This window comes from Miscanthus floridulus, chromosome 4 (genome assembly GCF_019320115.1).
Source record: "Miscanthus floridulus cultivar M001 chromosome 4, ASM1932011v1, whole genome shotgun sequence".
Taxonomy (NCBI): domain Eukaryota; kingdom Viridiplantae; phylum Streptophyta; class Magnoliopsida; order Poales; family Poaceae; genus Miscanthus; species Miscanthus floridulus.
In genome coordinates this window covers 101,165,057-101,184,179 of record NC_089583.1, presented here as the reverse complement: position 1 = coordinate 101,184,179, position 19,123 = coordinate 101,165,057, and the positions used below count along the sequence as shown (strand labels likewise).

The window sequence follows — 19,123 nt, the reverse complement described above, 5'->3', positions numbered from 1 at the left end:
GCATGTGGCGGGGGGCCTTACTGTATGGGAGTTATTGGCGCCCATAATACTGTAGAGGAAAATATCGACGCCTACAACACTATTTGTATCAGGGAGGTTGCAGAGTACTATTTCTGTAGGTGTACAGGGTACGGTCCCTGGTATCGTGGTTTGACTTGTGAACCCTACCTTGCTTTCTCTGTTCGTTCCCCGGTTCTTTCCGAGCGGGCGTCCCCGGCCGGTTGGTCCCATTCGGTTCTGATTGCGCCAGTCGGAGACGAGTTGTGAGCAGGGTTTTGGCGTATCCTCGGTCGGAGACGCAGGTCGGAGTCGGAAGTAGTGCTTTTGGTCGGGCCTTTCGGTCAGAGAGGCTGTCCAGAGGCAGGCTGGAGACCGAAGCGAGTGCTCCAGTCGGAGAGGTGGGCCGGAATTAGAAAGCGGGCCTGTTCCTCTTCGGCTAGTTCTCCCGGCTAGAGATTCGATCGCCCCTTTGGCCTATCATTTAGGTACTTGGGCCGGCCCATGAGTTGCGCGTTGTCTGCTTGGGTCGAGCCTTTGTTGGGAAGCCGGTCCGCGAGGGACCCCGGGTTTATGAACCCAACTACACTACTCATGGAAATATTTCCAGATATGTTATATACATCATGATGATCTCCATTTCTTTAAGAAATGGGTATAAAGAGTATTCCTTGTAGTTCCGGTGATAATCGATTAAAAAACACACCACCAATCAAAGTAAAACAAAAAAAACCATGGAAGAAATAAAGAAAACCAAAATGAATATGAAAAAAATAGTGGCATCGTTGTAGAGATTGGTGCCAATTTGGATATGAAAATATTTTCTTTCTTATGTTGCATGAATATGTCATCACTGTTGTGATTCAATCCCTGGGATTAGAACTTCTGTTTAATATTTTCCTGGACAGACCGGTGCATGTACACATAAATATTGTTTCACAAAAAAATAGACTGCCAATTTTGTGTTATGTTACAATTTTAATTGCATTAAATAAAGGAAATTGTTTTGGCTATATGTATTTGTAGTTGGATTTGTTCGTAAAGACCATTTTCAATTCATAAAGGGTCCCAAATTCCGAGGTACAACTCTAATCATCAAATCATGTCAGATAGAACAGATCACTAAGACAACTGGACGATATATACTGTATGCAATTGGTCAAAGAATATTTTCTAAACTTATGTGTTTTAAATTCATGACAATCACATTCTGACCTGCAGCTTCTCTACCCATGCAGCTCAGCTATATCATAACCATTGGCATATTTCAACCCGTGGAAAGTTGTAGCACCCGGTTTTAAGAACAAAATCAGATACGCACCTTACGTGGACCCAGGAAGTCAAATCTTACATATAGCTATAAATAAGGGTAATATCAAAAGACAATGCTCAATATATAACGTACTTAGTATAAATGATATAACCTTAGACAACAAACAGCGGAAAGACAACTTCGATCTTCGGGTGAAGTCTCCAATCTACAGGGATAACTGACTGGTTGATCACAAGCTTAACTCCTCCAGACTAGTAAAATGGTACCCATCTGGAATTTTTCTAAATAATTGAAAAGTAAAGCAAGTGTAAGTACATGTCGTACTCAACAAATATAACATCTGCTTCATGAGGCTTAAAAGGCTGACACTGGTTTAACTACAATTAGCTTTTAATGAGTCATCTTTTAGCAATTGAGTGGCAACAAGTTTATTCATAAGCCCATATAAACACATGATCAGGTAAACATGAATATTATCATCAATAACTATTAATGATCATCTATTCCGTAAGGGTTCTAAGACCGCTTGTAACCGTGAGCACGACTGATATATCAGTTTTACACTCTACAGAGGTTGTACACTTTCACTGTGAGTCGTGATTTACTCTTTCGCCTGAGGTGGTCAGCCTCTTGACCCACTACCAAGGAAGGTCGGCAAGGTTCACTATGAAGCCTTTCAAAGGTTCGTCTAACAAGTTAGGGCCACTAGATTCACTCGGTAAACATATATAGGAACCCCCTTCCAAAGGGCACAATTTCATCATGGCTATTGTGGTAGAACCGCCTAATCTAATGTCTCACAGGAGTACTTGTCTTCTATTAGACACTAAGTACTCAAAGGAGGACACCAAATTACGTAGTTCCATCGGGCACACCCCAAGGGAGAACCCGAAAATCCACATTTTTCCATCAGGATCACAAATGAGAGAATAAAGCTTACATCATTATTAACCATTTCTTACATCACTTTTCATACAACATCAGAGTATAATATTTATCGTTATAACAAAAGAATGTAATCATGTTATCAGAGTTATGAACAATTTAATTTAACAACGGAATATAAACATGTGATCAGAGTTACAACGGAATTAAATATCTATTCCTGACATGATGAAGCATTGATATATAAACTATGACAACAAATTTTACAACTTCAATTTATAAAAATATTTAGTTAGAATTATAAATAAAAACTATAATCGCCGCATAAAGGAATCCTCTCTGAGCCCACCAGGAGGAATCCACACACAAGGGTCAGCTCTAGCATCCGCCTATCACCTACAACAGGGGAAAATAAAACCCTGAGTATTCAATTGTACTCAGCAAGACTTACCCGACAGGAGGAAAGAAAAGACTCCAAGGATATGCAAGGCTATCTGGCTTGTGGGTTTATTACATCTACAGGAAGCATTACTAAGCATGCGTCCTTATATTCAACTTTATTAGCAGTCAGCATTAGTTCATTAACTAACCATTCTATGTAAGCACCTGTGCTACTTTTAAGCAGGTGGTAACCAATCAGATTCATTTTACCATATTTCATCTTCTAGTTCTTACTACGGTGCTAGATTGTAGACAAGCCATATGGGAACACTGGCGATTCATGAATCAACGTGCCCAACTGGATACCCCGAAACACACGCCCTGCTTGTACCCCAGGCACAAGCAGAACCAACCTGCCACTCTTCTGTCACAGGGTCCAGGTCTCTGTCCAAACTTGGACTCCAAGCCCTCGCTCCTGAGTCTCGAACTCAGAGTGGTGCTTGGACCTCCACCCAAAAACAACCCTGAAAGTCGGTCTGGATAGAGCCAGAACTATGACAAAAGAGCAACAAGCCTTCCCTGCGCCCATACACAAGTATGTGCTCGGGATAATAAGTCTGTGACTTGCCTAGAGTCTAATACAACGGCCGGTCCTTAATCGACTCAGACAGGGAAACAGTGTAACCAAGCTATGCCCCATTGGTCGTAGGACACAACCTCTTATAACCACCAATACCCAAACCATATCCCTGCTCGGTCTCTATTTATCACTGATATATATATTCCAAGTGATAATAATATAGTAACAATAATAATATATTTTCTATCTCTCACGAGTGAAAGGCAATCACTTGACTTCTATCGAAGTCCTGTAGCACAGCAATCTACACGATCCTATCATACTAGTAAGACTCGGGAGTTGAATGAAACCCACTTGCATATATATATATATATATATATATATATATATATATATATATATATATATATATATATATATATATATATATATATATATATATATATATATATATATATATATGCAAGTGGGTTTCATTCAACTCCTTAAAACTTAATGCACAAACATAATTTAAAGTGCAGAAAAGTACGGGTTATGCATCGGAGCTTGCCAAGGTAACATATAACCAAAAGTTAGTATTCCATCTTTGTGACATGATCTCCAAAAGTACTATTTCTCCAGCAACTCTTAATGACTCCGCGATCCATCGATGTCCCTATTTTGATATGTAATGCGATGCAGAGACGATGCAACAGTTAATTAACAAGGCAACAACAACTCTTAACACAGAGTACATACTACGAACTAACAAGCTAGCTCTAATGACTACGTACTAATCTACGTATCAACATCGTTGAGAAAGATGTCATTTTCAAACAAGCGTTTAGTTATACAATTCCAAGATGTTTCTTTATTTCTTTTAATTGATTTAATATATATTCAAACTAGGGCTCATTTGCTATCTTAGCAACTTAATTATTCTATAGCTACAAAAAATTACAGTGGACACCTAACCATATGATGAACCTACCATAAAATTTTCATACCATTTGGACTAGAGGAACTAATTTAATTAATTACAACCAGTGTTTGCCTAAACGGCCTAAACAGCCGATTAAACGGCCACTAAACGGTAAACGGTGGTAAACTATTTTGGTTGAGAGAATTTCTTATTTGACACTGAGAAAATGTGTCGTTCCTTTCTTGGCCTTGAAATTTTCTTCGTTCCCTATTTGACACTCACTTCAACTTTCATCCCTAATTTGACACTACCGTCAAATCTGTTAGCTAACGGTGTTAACTGGCTGTTAAAAAGATGTTTTTGCCCCTAGGAAAAAAGCGGCGAAGCAAATTTGAGAGGGAAAAAAACTGCGCCCGCCGCTGATGCATGCGCCCAGCTGCAAAAAAAGGCGCAGGTTTTTTTCCTCTCAAATTTGCTTCGCCGCTTTTTTTAGGGGCAAAAACGTCTTTTTAACATCGAGTTAACACCGTTAGCTAACGGATTTGACGGTAGTGTCAAATTAGGGATGAAAGTTGAAGTGAGTGTCAAATAGGGAACGAAGAAAATTTCAGGGCCAAGAAAGGAACGACTCATTTTCCCAGTGTCAAATAAGGAATTCTCTCATTTTGATTAGGGGGTAAACAGAAATTAAACGGTTGACCGTTTAAAGAGTAAAAAAATAGGAAAAACGGTCTAAACAGAACGGAGATAAACAATATTAAACGGGCTAAACAGCTGTTTAACTGGTTGTTTAGGCGAACACGAGGTAAATCTAGTTCAGTTTTGTATGGATAAATTTGTATACTTAAGTTTATTATATTTATAAATGTGTACACTTGATATGTTACATGCATAAATATCTATAATTGGTTCTTTTCACATGCATAAATATATATACACACCAAAATAATTGATTTTTACTCGGATAAATATGTATAAATGCTAGAATACTTGATTTTTTACATGCACATATATAACTATATGTATTTTTTAAAGTACAAAACTGTTTAGACCGTTTAACTACGTTTAAACACCGTGTAACAGCCTAAACGCTAAACGAAGGGCGACCGTGTAAAGACCATTTACCGTTTAGGAAAACATTGATTACAACAAATTCTAGATTAATTTTTTAAGACAATTATCTTGTACTAAGCATATGATTTTATGTGTTCTATGTGTATAGACTTTTATTCAGAGTTCAACAAAACTAGAATTGCCATTTTATGATTTTTATTTGATTTATTATGGATTTACAAACTTGACATTTTAAATAAAATAATAAAATTAGCAGAAAAAATAAAAATGAACCACGGGCCACATTAGGCCCAGCCGATCAAGGCAGGCCAGCCCAATGGCGAAGCCCCGGCCGCTGGCGGCACAAGGCCGGCCCAGGCGGTGCGCCCGACCGACGGCCTAGCAGAGGCCAGCGGCCCACCAGGCGCGCATGCGGTAGCGGCCCACGCGGCCAAGGCCCAGAGAGGGCGTGTAACTATGCAAAAAGGACCCTACGCTTTTCCTTATTTAACTCAAGGTAAAGAACACTATGTGATACTATTCATATGAGTCTCGTGTTTTATAGAAAGGATCCTATAACTATCTGCCTTCTCATCTACTTGGTCCACAAAATCTCCCAGAGCAGGGCGCAGCTCTTGGCGCGCTGGCCGGCCATCACGCCCAGCTAGGGAGGACTCAACGGCGGCGGAGGGGTCGCCAGAAGGTGCGCGGGTCCTGCTCAGGGTCCCCGCAGTCCTGGGAGAGGCCACGGGAAGGTTAGAGATGAGCTAGGGTTCCATGACCACAGTGATGGTGGCTCATCGGTGGTGGCGCACGCGCTCTATCAAGACAAGCATGGTACAGATTGATCCGAGGGGTGGGGAAGCAATAGGGTCTCACCTAGGTACTACTTGAGGCGTTGGTTCGATCGGATACGCTGCGAGGAGAGCTGCCCACGTGTGCCAGCATGGTGGTGGTGAACCAGAGCAGTGCCATCATTCTCGGTGGTATGAAGCTGCATCGGAGGGGTCGCTGGAAGGTGCGCGGGTCTAGCTCAGGGTCCCCACGGTCTCGGGACATGCCACGGGAAGGTCAGAGATGAGCTAGGGTTCTATGACCACAGTGATGGCGGCTTGCCGGTGGTGGCGCACGTGCTCCATCGAGATGAGCACGGTACAGATTGATCCGAGGGGTGGGAAAGCAATAGGGTCTCACCTAGGTACTGCTTGAGGCGTTGGTTTGATCAAATACGCTATGAGGAGAGCTGCCCGTGTGTGTCGGCGTGGTGGTGGTGGTGAACCAGAGCAGCGCCATCTTTCCTAGTGGTACGAAGCTCCATCGGAGAACCTGTTGCAGCAGAAGTGGCAAGGTACCAAGGTAGCTCCGAGATGAGGTAAAAACAAGGAGGAGATGGATGAGGAGTGCATGCCCATGGAGGAGCCAAGCTTCGGCGCCGATGGCAACCATGATGATGGTGAGGCCATGCACGGCTGCACCAGTGGATGTATATCGTCGAAGCTCTATCCAAAGGCTAGCTAAGGACCTAGCACAGTCATGGGTGTGAGCAATTAGAGGGGGATGAGTTGAGCGTGGCCAATTTGGAGAAGGAAGGGAGACCATGAGGGTGGCTATGGATGGGTGCTCTGCTCGACTATGGCTTTATAGCCGGTCAGGGCTAGCTGGCGGGGAAAGGCGTGGCTGGGAAGTTGCTTCCTAGGGCAATGGCGAGGGCACGCGACAGCTGCATGATGGCTGGAGCTCGCACGACAGCGGGGCAGTGAGGCGGTGCGGAGCTCGGCACGTGGTGAGCGCGAGCCTAGGGTGCACGGCGTGGTCAGGGCGCGGGGAGCAGGCCAAGGCGACATGGGCATGCGAGAGAGATGGATAGAGGTGGTGGCTCATGAAGAGAACAAGGAGAAGCATCTCTAGGTGGAGCTCTGCTCCGCTCACATGGCGGATGCAGCCACGACGAACAGCAGCTAGAGAGGCAGACAGAGACAGACACCGAGAGAGTGAGAGAGAGAAAAAGCAGGGCGAAGGTAGTACGCGGTAGTAGTAGCTCAGGTAGGTGAAACGAACGGCCGAGAGCTAGCGGGGCGAGGTAGTTGAGGTGAGCGGCTGAGATCATTCGCTACAGTTGTCAGTTCACAAACAGAGCGCCAATGACATATCCCCAACGCGTTCTAGCGAAGTTCGGTCAATTTTTGCATGAGCATCGTAACTCTAACGTAACCACGACCTAGTATACACCTAACTACAACCAATCGTGCGAAAACATAGATGTAGTGCTTCACCATTTTTGTTGGAAATTGAATGCCAAAATGGCATTGTCTACTATAGTTTCATACTTAAAAGAATTCAAGGTTTCTGTTAGAACTAATGTTCCTAAGAACTTTTGGTTGAATTTTTAAATGGCCAAAACTTTACTAAACTTCACCAACAACTATTTCACAGCATAGCACGCACACTTTATACCAAACAATAGAACCAAAACATCAGGGTGTTATTTAACTACTTTGCATTTGATAATTCGTCAAAAAAGTGTACTCTCAACACAACTTTGAATTTTTGCCGATTCAACGAAAAGGGCAAATTTTAATTTCCAATTTGATTTTTGAGCCATCAGAAATACCATGGAACAACCTCTATTCACCAAATCCACGGTTTTGTTTTCACCTACTAAACTTGCACTTTGAATTTATTTAAGTACTAAATACAAGTTATATTTTATTTTTGTTTATAAAAATTGTTTTTTGTGCCAAACGATTAAATCTACCCGTCTATTTCCTTGTCGGGATTTTCATTAGCACCTTTAAGTAACTAACTCACTATATTTATAGATCTAGTTCTCCAACCGTAACCTCAGTGCTTAGCGAGCTCGTAACACCTGAGGTGTTACAGCTATACATATAAGAGTAGAGGCTATCCTATACCCAATTCGGCAAGCCATTCTTATGCCAATAAAGGTAACCACTAACAAGCTAGAAAAGGTCCCCATACTGAACTAAAGCCAGAGCCATGTAGCCCTCACAGCTATACTGTAAGCCCCGGATAATCACTTATAGATAAGTCCTTAGATGAATCTAGAGCACCATAAAATAGCCCAATGCTCTAGCCCCCTTATTCCATGTTGCTAAAATACATCTTTTAATGTTTATTGCATATACCATTAGTCAAGTTACAAGATCATGGTTTTGGCTGAGCACTAGCAAAGCTACCCAATGCAATAACCCAAAGGTGTCAAGGCACAAGGTACCAAAAGACTAGGATATCCTTAGTGATAATCAAGATAGACACATGCAGTATGATAAGTGATTAATGGTGAATAGGTAACAAGGATAATCCCATGCTATACTTGCCTTAAAACTCAGATCCTTCTTCTAGTCCAAAGCTTCAAAGAAACTCCTTCTTGATCAACACGTAAAACTCACCGACTGGACAAGATCATTAAGCACCACACAAGCATCTGAACAAACATGCATTGCATTCAAACATAACTATATTAGAACAATACACCAATCAATGAAAAAAAATTTGAAACCAAATCTACGCGTTGATACGATCACACAGACGCGAAAAGCACTCTAATCGGAGCTATGGTGAAAAAGATAAATCTACCAAAAGATTCACTTTATATGTGGAGAGGAAGCTATAGCCTTTATTTATTTTATTTATATAAAAGTATATATAGAATATTCTAGACAAATGTCTAAATCATATTAAGTCAAATTTAGATTTAAATCTAAAAATTAGAGCAAAATAAATCATATTTTATTTATAAATCTAGTTGCATAGTTATTAATCAAGTTATGATTTAAATCATGATATTCCAGATCCCTTGACATGGAAAACATTGATACTAATGTGTAGATTATGTCGTTACGAATCTAACGCAACTTGAACGGGTCAAATCGGAGTTAAAACGGAGAAACTACGCATAAAATAAGATCAATGGCATTTTTGTAAATACTTGGAAATCAAATTTCGTATTTAAATTAAAAGAAAACTGAAATAAAATATTAACTGGACCGGGCCTCATTTTAATAAAAACTGAGGGGCTAAAACAGAAGATCTAAAGGCATATGTTGAAATACTTTCAATAGAGGGTGGACCGTGGGTTGTTTTCAAGGAAACTCAGGGGCTTTTTTCGCAAAAGTGCTGGCACCGGTGGGGTTGACTGGGTCGTTGTCCATGTGGGTGCCACATGGCAATGCAGGAGTGGACCGGGGCGGTGAGCCGGCCGTGGACCAGTTGATGTGGGAAAGTGGACCAAGTCCACCACTGTGCCATGGACCGAAGGGGTATGCTGGATTGGGGATCTAATTGTGGCCATCTATTCTCGGATGGATGACTGAGAGAGGTTAGTGGGGATGGGGTCGCCGAAGTGGGGCTAGGAACGGCAGTGCCATGGCTAGGGAGCTCGGCTCCTCGCCGGAGTTCACAGGGACGGTCCTAGAGACCACTATTCGGCTCGGGATCTGTACTAGGAGTTAGAGGGTACCACGGCGAAACTAATACTGCAATCTACGCCGGCTACAAGTGGACAGAGGTGGCTGGTGGCGAGCACCAGCGGCGGCGAGCACCAGCGGCAGCGGAGCGATGTCGATGCGGTTAAGGTAAAGCAAAGCAAGACAGAGAAAAAGAAAAGGCTTGGCATGCTCGAGAACACAACGTGAAGCTCAGGGAAGCTCTTACGGGCACGAAGGAGCAGCTAATCGTCACGGCGGTGTAGATCTTCTTCACGGTGAGATCTCGACGGCGATGCTAGGGCACAAGGCGGCATAGCAGCTCGAATTAGGGTTGGGGATGGAGACGGAAAACATGGGGCTCGATATTTATGGGGGCGGGGAGCTTGGCGTGCACGGCAACCGGTGAAGACGGGGCGGAGGTAGAGTTCGGCACGACGACGACTCGAGGTAGGGGATGGCGCCGACAGGTGGGTCCCACACATCAGTGAGGCAAGAAGGCGGGGCCAGGGTGTCAGCGAGGGAGAGTGAGGGAGGCGCTCCACGCGGGCGGGCCTGGAGGGGAGGAGACACGTGGCGCGGGCGCGTAGCTCGGCTGGGCCGGCCTGCTGGGCTGCGGTGGCACGCTGGGCTGTCGGTCGGGCCAATAGGCCGAGGAGGAGGGGGTAAGCGGGCCGGCGGAAAAAACAGGCCGGGCCAAAGAGAAAGAGGAGAGGAATTCCATTTTCTTTTTATCTCAAGAATTTTTCAAATCCATTTGAAGCAATTTGAAGTTTAGTTTCAAACCACACAATATAAAACAAATATTATGCAACAGCATGTATGCACAACCATGTTGCTACTACTTATGATGAATTTTAACATAATGAAAAATATTCTTTTTTCTATATTTTATGAGCACAAAAATTTATAAATTAATCATTTTAAACCTATTTTCAAAATTAAAATTTTTAGTGTGTTACAAAAGTATATAGCTATTGCTATTTTGCAGTCACCAAACAATAATAAAAGCCCTGACCACACGATCATCCTAGAAATTCAGGGGCACTAATGTGCCAAATTTTAGATTATATTTAGACCCTATACCAACTACAAGATGTAAAACCGATACACACATATTTCTTGAAAACATCTCTTCTGATTATTTTTATTAAAACATGTGTCCATAATCAGATTTAACCTTCATATCAAAATAATAGTCCATTTCACTAGCATATCTTCTCTAGAACCATTTCACTAAAACTTCAACCATTTTGGAACTGATTGAATCCCAGTAATTTGGATCAAATAATTAGCTTGAAAATTTATCGAGATCTACTTCATTATAATTTCAAGTTGGTGGTAACATCAACATTCAACACTAATATTGCTTTTTTTCATGCGAGCTACATATGACATGGCTAAGTAGTAGAGCACATAAGTGGCCAATCACACTATAAGCACATTTATATTTCCTGGGAAATAATAAAGGAATCATAGGCCTGCTGCAACATGAGATGGTGTCATCCTCTGTCACCACCAAGATTTCACAGGAAGCTAAATTTTCAGATGATTCCATGTGTGATGATCAACATTCACAACATGAAAACCAGCGAAGCAATATATGCCAATTCTCGATTGGTACTTTAACATCACTGATAATAAAACCTATGCGGTGCTTGTCAAGGATAATATGAAACATTATCACTGTCATCATTAACAGGAAAAGATGAAAAAGTGCAACCAATACAAATACATAGATTATAATTAAAGAGAATTCACCATTATTGAAAACAAAATCCCATCGTTCCAAGAGGACCAAGACTAATCAATATTCACTACAGAAAACCGGGACTTTGCCCAGTGCTCAAATCTTTGCCGAGTGCCAAATATCGGGCACTCGGCAAAGGCCACCTTTGCCGAGTGCCGCACTCGGCGAAACTTGGCACTTGGCAAATAGGGCTTTGCCGAGTGTCTGGCACTCGGTAAAATAAGGCACTCGGCAAAGCCAAACTTTGCCCAGTGCCAGACACTCGGCAAAGTTGGGCACTCGGCAAAGAGGCGCCCGGGATAATGGTACCCAACGCCGGCCTCTTTGCCGAGTGCCTTCTGTTTGGCACTCCGCAAAATATTGGCTTTGCCGAGTGCCTAGGGCTAGCACTCGGCAAAATATTCACTTTGCCGAGTGCCAAACCTTGGCACTCAGCAAAATAATTTTTTTTTGCCACCAACTTTTTTTCTTAGATTTGTATTTGTACCATAAACAACATGTTCAAATTTGGCACAATTTCATTGTTGTTTGCTATATTTCTTCACTTTATTTCGTTTTCTTGCAATTTTCCAGAAAATGTAGGTTTGAACTGCAGGTGCATCGAATAATAGTTTTGATCCATTCCAAAAATGTTATTCTTGTTTGTTAGTGTCACTTTATGCTAAATCTAGAAACTGTCTCCAAATTTCGATCAACGTGCTCACGGGGCAACGTCGCGAACTTGCGTGTGAGTGGTTATTTAATTCTATAAAATTCAAATGAATCCCGAAAATCATGAAACTTGGCGAGATGTCGTGATATCACATGCATATGCGGTGGTAAAAATTTGAAAACGTTTGGAGGACGTCATCACGTATGGTGTTCACAAACCAGGACATCATCACATTGTCCTGGTTTGTGAACACCATACGTGATGACGTCCTCCAAACGTTTTCAAATTTTTACCACCGCATATGCATGTGATATCACGACATCTCGCCAAGTTTCATGATTTTCGGGATTCGTTTGAATTTTATAGAATTAAATAACCACTCGCACGCAAGTTCGCGACGTTATCCCGTGAGCACGTTGATCGAAATTTGGAGACAGTTCCTAGATTTAGCATAAAGTGACACTAACAAACAAGAATAACATTTTTGGAATGGATCAAAACTATTATTCGATGCACCTACAGTTCAAACCTACATTTTTCGGAAAATTACAAGAAAACGAAATAAAGTGAAGAAATATAGCAAACAGCAATGAAATTATGCCAAATTTGAACATGTTGTTCATGGTACAAATACAAATCTAAAAAAAAGTTGGTGGCAAAAAACAAAAAAAAAATATTTTGCCGAGTGCCAAGGTTTGGCACTCGGCAAAGTGAATATTTTGCCGAGTGCTAGCCCTAGGCACTCGGCAAAGCCAGGACAGGATTTTTTTTAATTTTTTATTTCACCGAGTGCCAGATCGGGGGCACTCGGCAAAATACTTTCTTTGCCGAGTGCCCCGTATCTGGCACTCGGCAAAGAGGTTTGAAATAAAAAAAAATCGGACACAACACACACCATGCACACACCAGACACGCACACACACGCGCGCCGTAGCCGCTGCGCCGCTGCCGCCGAAGCCGCCGCGCCGCAGCCGCCGGCTCCCCGCACGCCCGCCCCGCTAGCTCCCCGGCCCACGCGCCCACGCACCTCGGCCCCGCGCCCGCCGCGCCCGCGCGCCTCCCGCCCCGCGCCCGCCACGCTCGCGCGCCATCGGCCCCGCGCCCGCGCGCCACCGGCCCTGTGCCCGCGCGCCCACTGTAGGAAGGAGGAGGAGGTAGGAGGAAGAGGAGGAAGGAATGCAGGAAGGAGAAGAAGGGGAGGAGGAAGAAGAAGAAAGAGAAGGGAGGAGAGAAGGAGAAGGGGAGAAGAGGAGAAGAGGAGAAGAAAGGTGCCGCCTCGGTTCATCGACCCTCACGCCGTAGCGGTCGTCCCCGTTGTCGTCGCCGGCCCTCGGTCTTCGCATTCTCGCTGGCAATGTATGCCCTAATGTTAGTATTAGTTAGTAAGTAGTAGTAGTTAATTAGTAGTGTTAGTATTAGTTAGTAAGTCATAGTGACAGTAGTAGTTGTAGTTGTTGTTCATAGTTTTAGTGTTAGTAGTAGTTATTGTTGTATGTATGTGGTTGATGGCCTTCGTGCCTATGTTTGGTATACATGTGGTTGTTGGCCTTCGTGCCAATGTTTTCTGTAGGTTTTGGGAACCTCTCCGTGCAGGGGAGGTGCTGCCGAAATTTTCAATGGAGTCTAACCATTTGCCTTTTCTTTGCAGGACGAGGACCGTTGGGAGGCACTCGGTGACCCCGATCGTCTTCGTTGGCGTTGTGGTTCTGCCTGCACCGCGTCGCCTTGCCACTGCAGCGACTCACCACCGCCCCACTAGCCTGACCTCACCGACACCCTAGGTATAACCCATCTTGCATACTTGCATCTCGTGTAACCCCAGTTAGGCATCTCCCGTCCAAAAGAGATACGATCGTTGGTATGCATATCTTTGCATACCAAATTCTATACCTGTTTCGGATTGTCCACGTTTTTTGGACAGCCCGCGGATGCGTAGATGGGTTGGTTTCCATGGCCCGCTCCTGTCCGAGACAGAGTTTCGGCACCACCTCCTCGTTGTTCTCCTGATACACAATCTCCCTGCCAGGACGTGTATCGGGAGAACAGCGAGGAGGTGCTGCCGAAATTCTATCTTGGATAGGAGTGGACCATGGAAGCCAACCTCATTTACGCATCCTCGGGTGGGATTAGGACCTATCCTTCACCTATTAGATGTATAGTAGGAACGCCTTGTGGATTTACCTGCAGTTTTTATTACTCGCTTACATATGCATGTGCCAGAGGATGGATAACCATGAGTGGATGTACACGGGCCACGCAAGTATGGCCCTAGAATGGATGACCAAGACCAATGCTTTCCTGGAGCATGCATTTGGTGAGGCTGCTAAAGGGTCAGCCCGGATGCCATGTCCATGCAGTAGATGTGGGAACAAGAAAAGAAAAATTAAGAGGCTCATGGGGGAAGATCTTATCAAGTATGGATTCACGGCAAACTATACCCACTGGATCCACCATGGTGAAGCCGATCATATTAGAGAGGAGGTGGTGAGACAGCATCTCGAGGATTATGATGGAGATGGCAGGGTAGCAGACTGGATGGATGACATTCAGCAGGCACGGTTTGGTGAAGGATTGGAGGAGAAGCCAGAGGAAAGCGCAAAGATGTTCTATGATATGCTGTCTTCAGCGCAGAAGCCCTTGCATGAAAAGACAACAGTATCGCAGCTGGATGCAATTGGACGCATCATGGGGTTGAAGTCGCAGTTTAGCATGAGTTGGGACAACTTCAATGGTATGTTGGTAGTTTTTGGATCCCTGCTTCCGAAGGATCACATCCTACCGAAGAACTTGTACGAGTCACAGAAACTTCTTCGTGCACTTAAGATGCCGTATGAGCAGATCCATGCCTGTTCGAATGGATGCGTCCTTTTTAGGAAAGATCACGAGGGAGCAACGCACTGTCCAAAGTGCAAATCCTCTAGGTACCTAGAGGTCAACACTAGTGATGGCAAGAAGGAACAGCTGAGTATCCCTACGAAGGTCCTACGGTACCTTCCTTTCATACCGAGGATCCAACGGCTGTACATGATAGAGGAGTCCGCAAAACAGATGACATGGCACAAAAATGGCAAAAGGTACAATCCGGACAAGATGGTACACCCATCGGATGGCGACGCCTGGACCCATTTCGATGGCATACATCGTGTTAAAGCTGAGGAGGCTCGCAATGTACGTGTAGCATTGGCAACCTAAGAACGTATTTTTGTCGCTGATAATTCCTGAACATCCGGGGAACAATATGGGTGTGTTCATGGAGCCTGTGTTCGATGATTTGATCGATGCTTGGGAAAAGGGGGTACTGACATACGACCGAGCTACAAAGAGAAACTTCACAATGCATGTGTGGTACCACTACTCCCTGCATGACTTCCTAGCGTATGGCCTATTCTACGGGTGGTGTGTTCACGGGAAGTTCCCATGCCCAATATGCAAGGCAGGTGTGAGGTTCACTTGGCTAAAGAGTGGTGGCAAGTTTTCTTCGTTCGACCAACATCGTCAGTTCCTCCCCCTTGACCATCCATTCAGACGAGACATCAAGAACTTCACGAAAGGTGTTGAAGTCACCGATCCTGCACCTCAGATGATGACCACTGCCGAGATTCGCGTTGAGATAGAGGCTCTCAAAGTTGATAAAGAGAAAGGTCGTTTTGATGGATATGGTCAGTACCACATGTGGACTCATAAATCGGGCTTGAGTAGGCTTCCCTATTTCAACGATCTTCTTCTTCCACATAACATTGATTTAATGCACATAGAGAAGAATATCACCGAGGCGCTTTGGGGAACACTCATGGACACAAAAAAGTCAAAGGACAATGTTAAGGCAAGAGTGGACCTGGCAGCACTGTGCGATAGACCAAAGCAAGTGATGAAGACTCCCGCGCCTGGCAAGAAATGGAAAAGGACTTCGGTCGATTTCATTTTGAAGAAGGACCAAAGGAGGGAAGTATGTCAGTGGGTTTAGTCGTTAATGTTCCCTGATGGGTATGTGGCGAATCTAAGGAGGGGAGTGAACGTGTCCACTTGCCGAGTGTTAGGGATGAAGAGTCATGACTTCCACATATGGATTGAGCGGCTCCTTCCAACGATGACCAGAGGTTTCGTCCCTGAGCATGTGTGGCGCATCCTGGCAGAGTTGAGCTATTTCTTCCACCAGCTTTGTGCCAAGGAGCTATCTCGGGCCATGATTGATGACTTAGAGAAAGTGGCACCTGTGTTGCTCTGTAAAATGGAGAAGATCTTCCCACCCGGCTTCTTCCTCTCAATGCAGCATCTGATTTTGCACCTGCCTCACGAGGCACGAATGGGGGGGGCCCATGCAAGCCCGTTGGTGCTATCTAATCGAGAGATGCCTAAAGGTTCTTCGGAAAAAGTATAGAAATAAAGCTAGAATTGAGGCATCCATGGCAGAGGCATTCATTCTTGAGGAGGTGTCAAACTTCACAACATCATACTATAAGGATAGCCTTCCCAGCGTGCACAATCCAATCCCTCATTACAACACCAATGAGAGGTCATCAAATCTCAGCCTTTTCAAAGGTCAACTTGGCAGGACAAGCGCTTCGAGCACCAAGACCTTGCGGAATGATGAGTGGCGCACTATCATGTTGTATGTGTTGTTGAACCTTGACAAAGTGAACCCTTATGTGCAGTAAGTTCTCAATGAGCTTGTTACATACGCCGTCACTATCGTCTATCTATCCAACCCCCTTGTCTCTTGCTTTTTCAGGGAATTTCTGAATACATACTAGACAGGAAATAGGGATCCTTCCCCTCAAGAACAAGATAGTCTTCTCAAAGGTGGTGTGCCCGATTTCATTTCATGGTTCGAAAAGAAGGTACCATCCAATTTACATTGTTCCATCTATGACATCCCACTTTGCTCCTACGAGCGAGTAATGATCTATCCACCCTCACCTTACAGGCACACACGGATGCGGAAATGGATGAAGAGTTGAAACAGGTTGTCAAAGGCTTCCCCTATAGGGTCAAGTCATTCACCGTATATGATGTGAATGGCTATCGCTTCCACACAAGAAGCCACGAGCTCAGTCGGCCCAATCAAAAAACCACGAATACTAGAGTTCGTACGCTCGGCACCGATGACCGCGACTACTACGGTATAGTCGAAGAAATATACGAGCTCAACTTTGAGCTTTACGGAGGTCATAAGCCAGTCGTATTCAAATGCCATTGGTTCGATCCCAATGTCACGAGAAGAGCCCCTGAGATTGGACAAGTTGAAATTTGACAAGATTCCCTCTATCAAGGAGACAATGTCTATATTGTGGCTCAACAGGCCACGCAAGTTTATTATCTTCCATGGGCGTGCCAAAAAGATCCCACTCTTGAGGGTTGGTACCTTGCGCAGTTGGTATCACCGCATGGCAAAGTGCCTGTCCCAAATGATGAGGATTACAACTTTGACCCAAACACATATACAGGGGAGTTCTATCAACCCGAGAGGCTAGATGGCATGTTTCACATAGACATGTTTTTGTTGATGGGCATGGAAGTAGACAATGACATTGATAAGGACGATGGAGATGAGGACGATGGAGAAGAGGTGCAAAATGCCAAAGACTTAGCACTGCTTGAGCGATTATGGTTTGGCGTTGCCATTGATGACAACGATGGAGATGAGGCGGAAATGTTAGACAATATTGTTAGTGATGACGACACTTATGATCCAGCCGCTGCTAATCCTGAAGATTATTTCTAATTCATGTAATACTATATTATTATTATTTTCTAGTTATGTTTCGTTCATTTTGCATCTCTATATTTGTCTATATTGTGCTAACTGGTTTACTCTTTGTATTTGCAGGCACTCGACAAAATGCCGGGCGGAAGACGGACCCAGACCTGCAACTCGCTCTACGCGAGGACGACTCAGGAGGCGGTGGCGGAGGCGAAGGCGGAGGCGAGGAGCCGTCCGGCCCGCCGCCCCCACGGCCGTCCGAGGAGGGCGGTGCAGTCGTCTACCGTCTCCCCGCCCGAGGAGGACCGGACGACGACCACTGATGACGAGGACCAGCAGCTGGCCCCCTAGACAGGAGGGGGTGACACTTCCTCTGGGGGGTGGCGGGGGTGACACTTCCTCTAGGGGGTGGCGGGGGGTTCCACTTCGAGCACCTCATCGGCACCATACTTGCGCGGGTCCTCGCAGCTCCCGATGCGGCCGATCCTGTTTCAGAGGAGGCCGGTGATTCGTCCCAAGGGCAACAAGTAAGTATCCGTTCATTTTGCATCTCTTCTTGTTCATATGCTGAAAACCGAACTATGGACTAACAATTCTTCTTACTGACTCCTGTAGGAACTGGGAACTTGTGTCCGGGGGCGATCATCGGCAGTGCAATGGGATCCTCGGCGGCCTGATCCACCTGCACTACCCTGGTTTGGTCACCCACGCCCAGGTTGAGTCGCCTCCCTAGACGTGGGACCACTTCAACTCTACCGTGGACGCCGTGTACGGCACCGTACAGGAGCGGATCAGGCGTGAGTTCTGGGTGAGTCTACATCACACTACATTGCTCAATACTATGGAATCATTAGATGTTCTTGAAATAATGAAAGGACACATGATGTCTGTATGCAGGACTTCTTCACGTTGGAGGAGGGGCATGACCCCGCCTGGGTGATGAAGGTGCAGGACAGGGCATGCAGGGCCCGAGTCACGGACCTGTACTACGAGGTGAGGCTGCAGTGCCACATCAACCACTCGTGCGACGTCCTTGGTCGGTACCCGGGGAAGAGCGAGGCCAGGACCATGACACTCACCAGGGAGCAGTACCTCACAGTAAGTTATAAAACATTGTTACTGACTCATTCCATGAAGAATAGGTAGCCTTCATTTTATATTCTAACATTTCTAATACAATACTTGATGGCATGCAGATGTGTCCTTCTTGGTGCGCCAGGCACAGAGACTGTTGGGCGGCCATCGTGGACAAGTGGGTCTCCGATGAGTGGAGGGAGAGGCACGCCCTCCGTCGGGAGTGCCGCCTACAGATGGGTGGGCCGGCGCACCACCAAGGCAACTGGCCCCTCAGTTAGTACGCCCAGGCCTGGGTACACGCTACGCACTTATTTATTTATTTGTTCTAACGCTCAATTCTCATTACTTCTAATCGTCTTTGTGTTTTCCTCGTAGTCCTAGTTGCATGATGGCCAGGAATGCAACGAGTTCATGGCGTACGCCATGGC

General features: G+C 45.0%; 1 protein-coding gene across 1 annotated transcript; it reads left to right on the top strand.

Annotated features, from left to right (window-relative positions):
- The first annotated feature begins 12,813 nt into the window (after positions 1 to 12,813).
- On the top strand, positions 12,814 to 17,969 carry LOC136548932 (protein IQ-DOMAIN 14-like). The gene is made up of 2 exons (XM_066540284.1): positions 12,814 to 13,071; positions 17,745 to 17,969. The coding sequence occupies exons 1-2, from the start codon at positions 12,814 to 12,816 to the stop codon at positions 17,967 to 17,969; spliced, it is 483 nt and encodes a 160-aa protein (XP_066396381.1).
- The last annotated feature ends 1,154 nt before the right edge of the window (positions 17,970 to 19,123 follow it).

Excerpts from the sequence above, each read along its gene's own strand:
- LOC136548932 (XM_066540284.1), top strand. The coding sequence starts at position 12,814 with ATGCACACACCAGACACGCACACACACGCGCGCCGTAGCCGCTGCGCC. Across the intron at positions 13,072-17,744 it reads ACTGTAGGAAGGAGGAGGAG|GCACTCGACAAAATGCCGGG; the intron begins GTAGGAGGAAGA and ends TTGTATTTGCAG.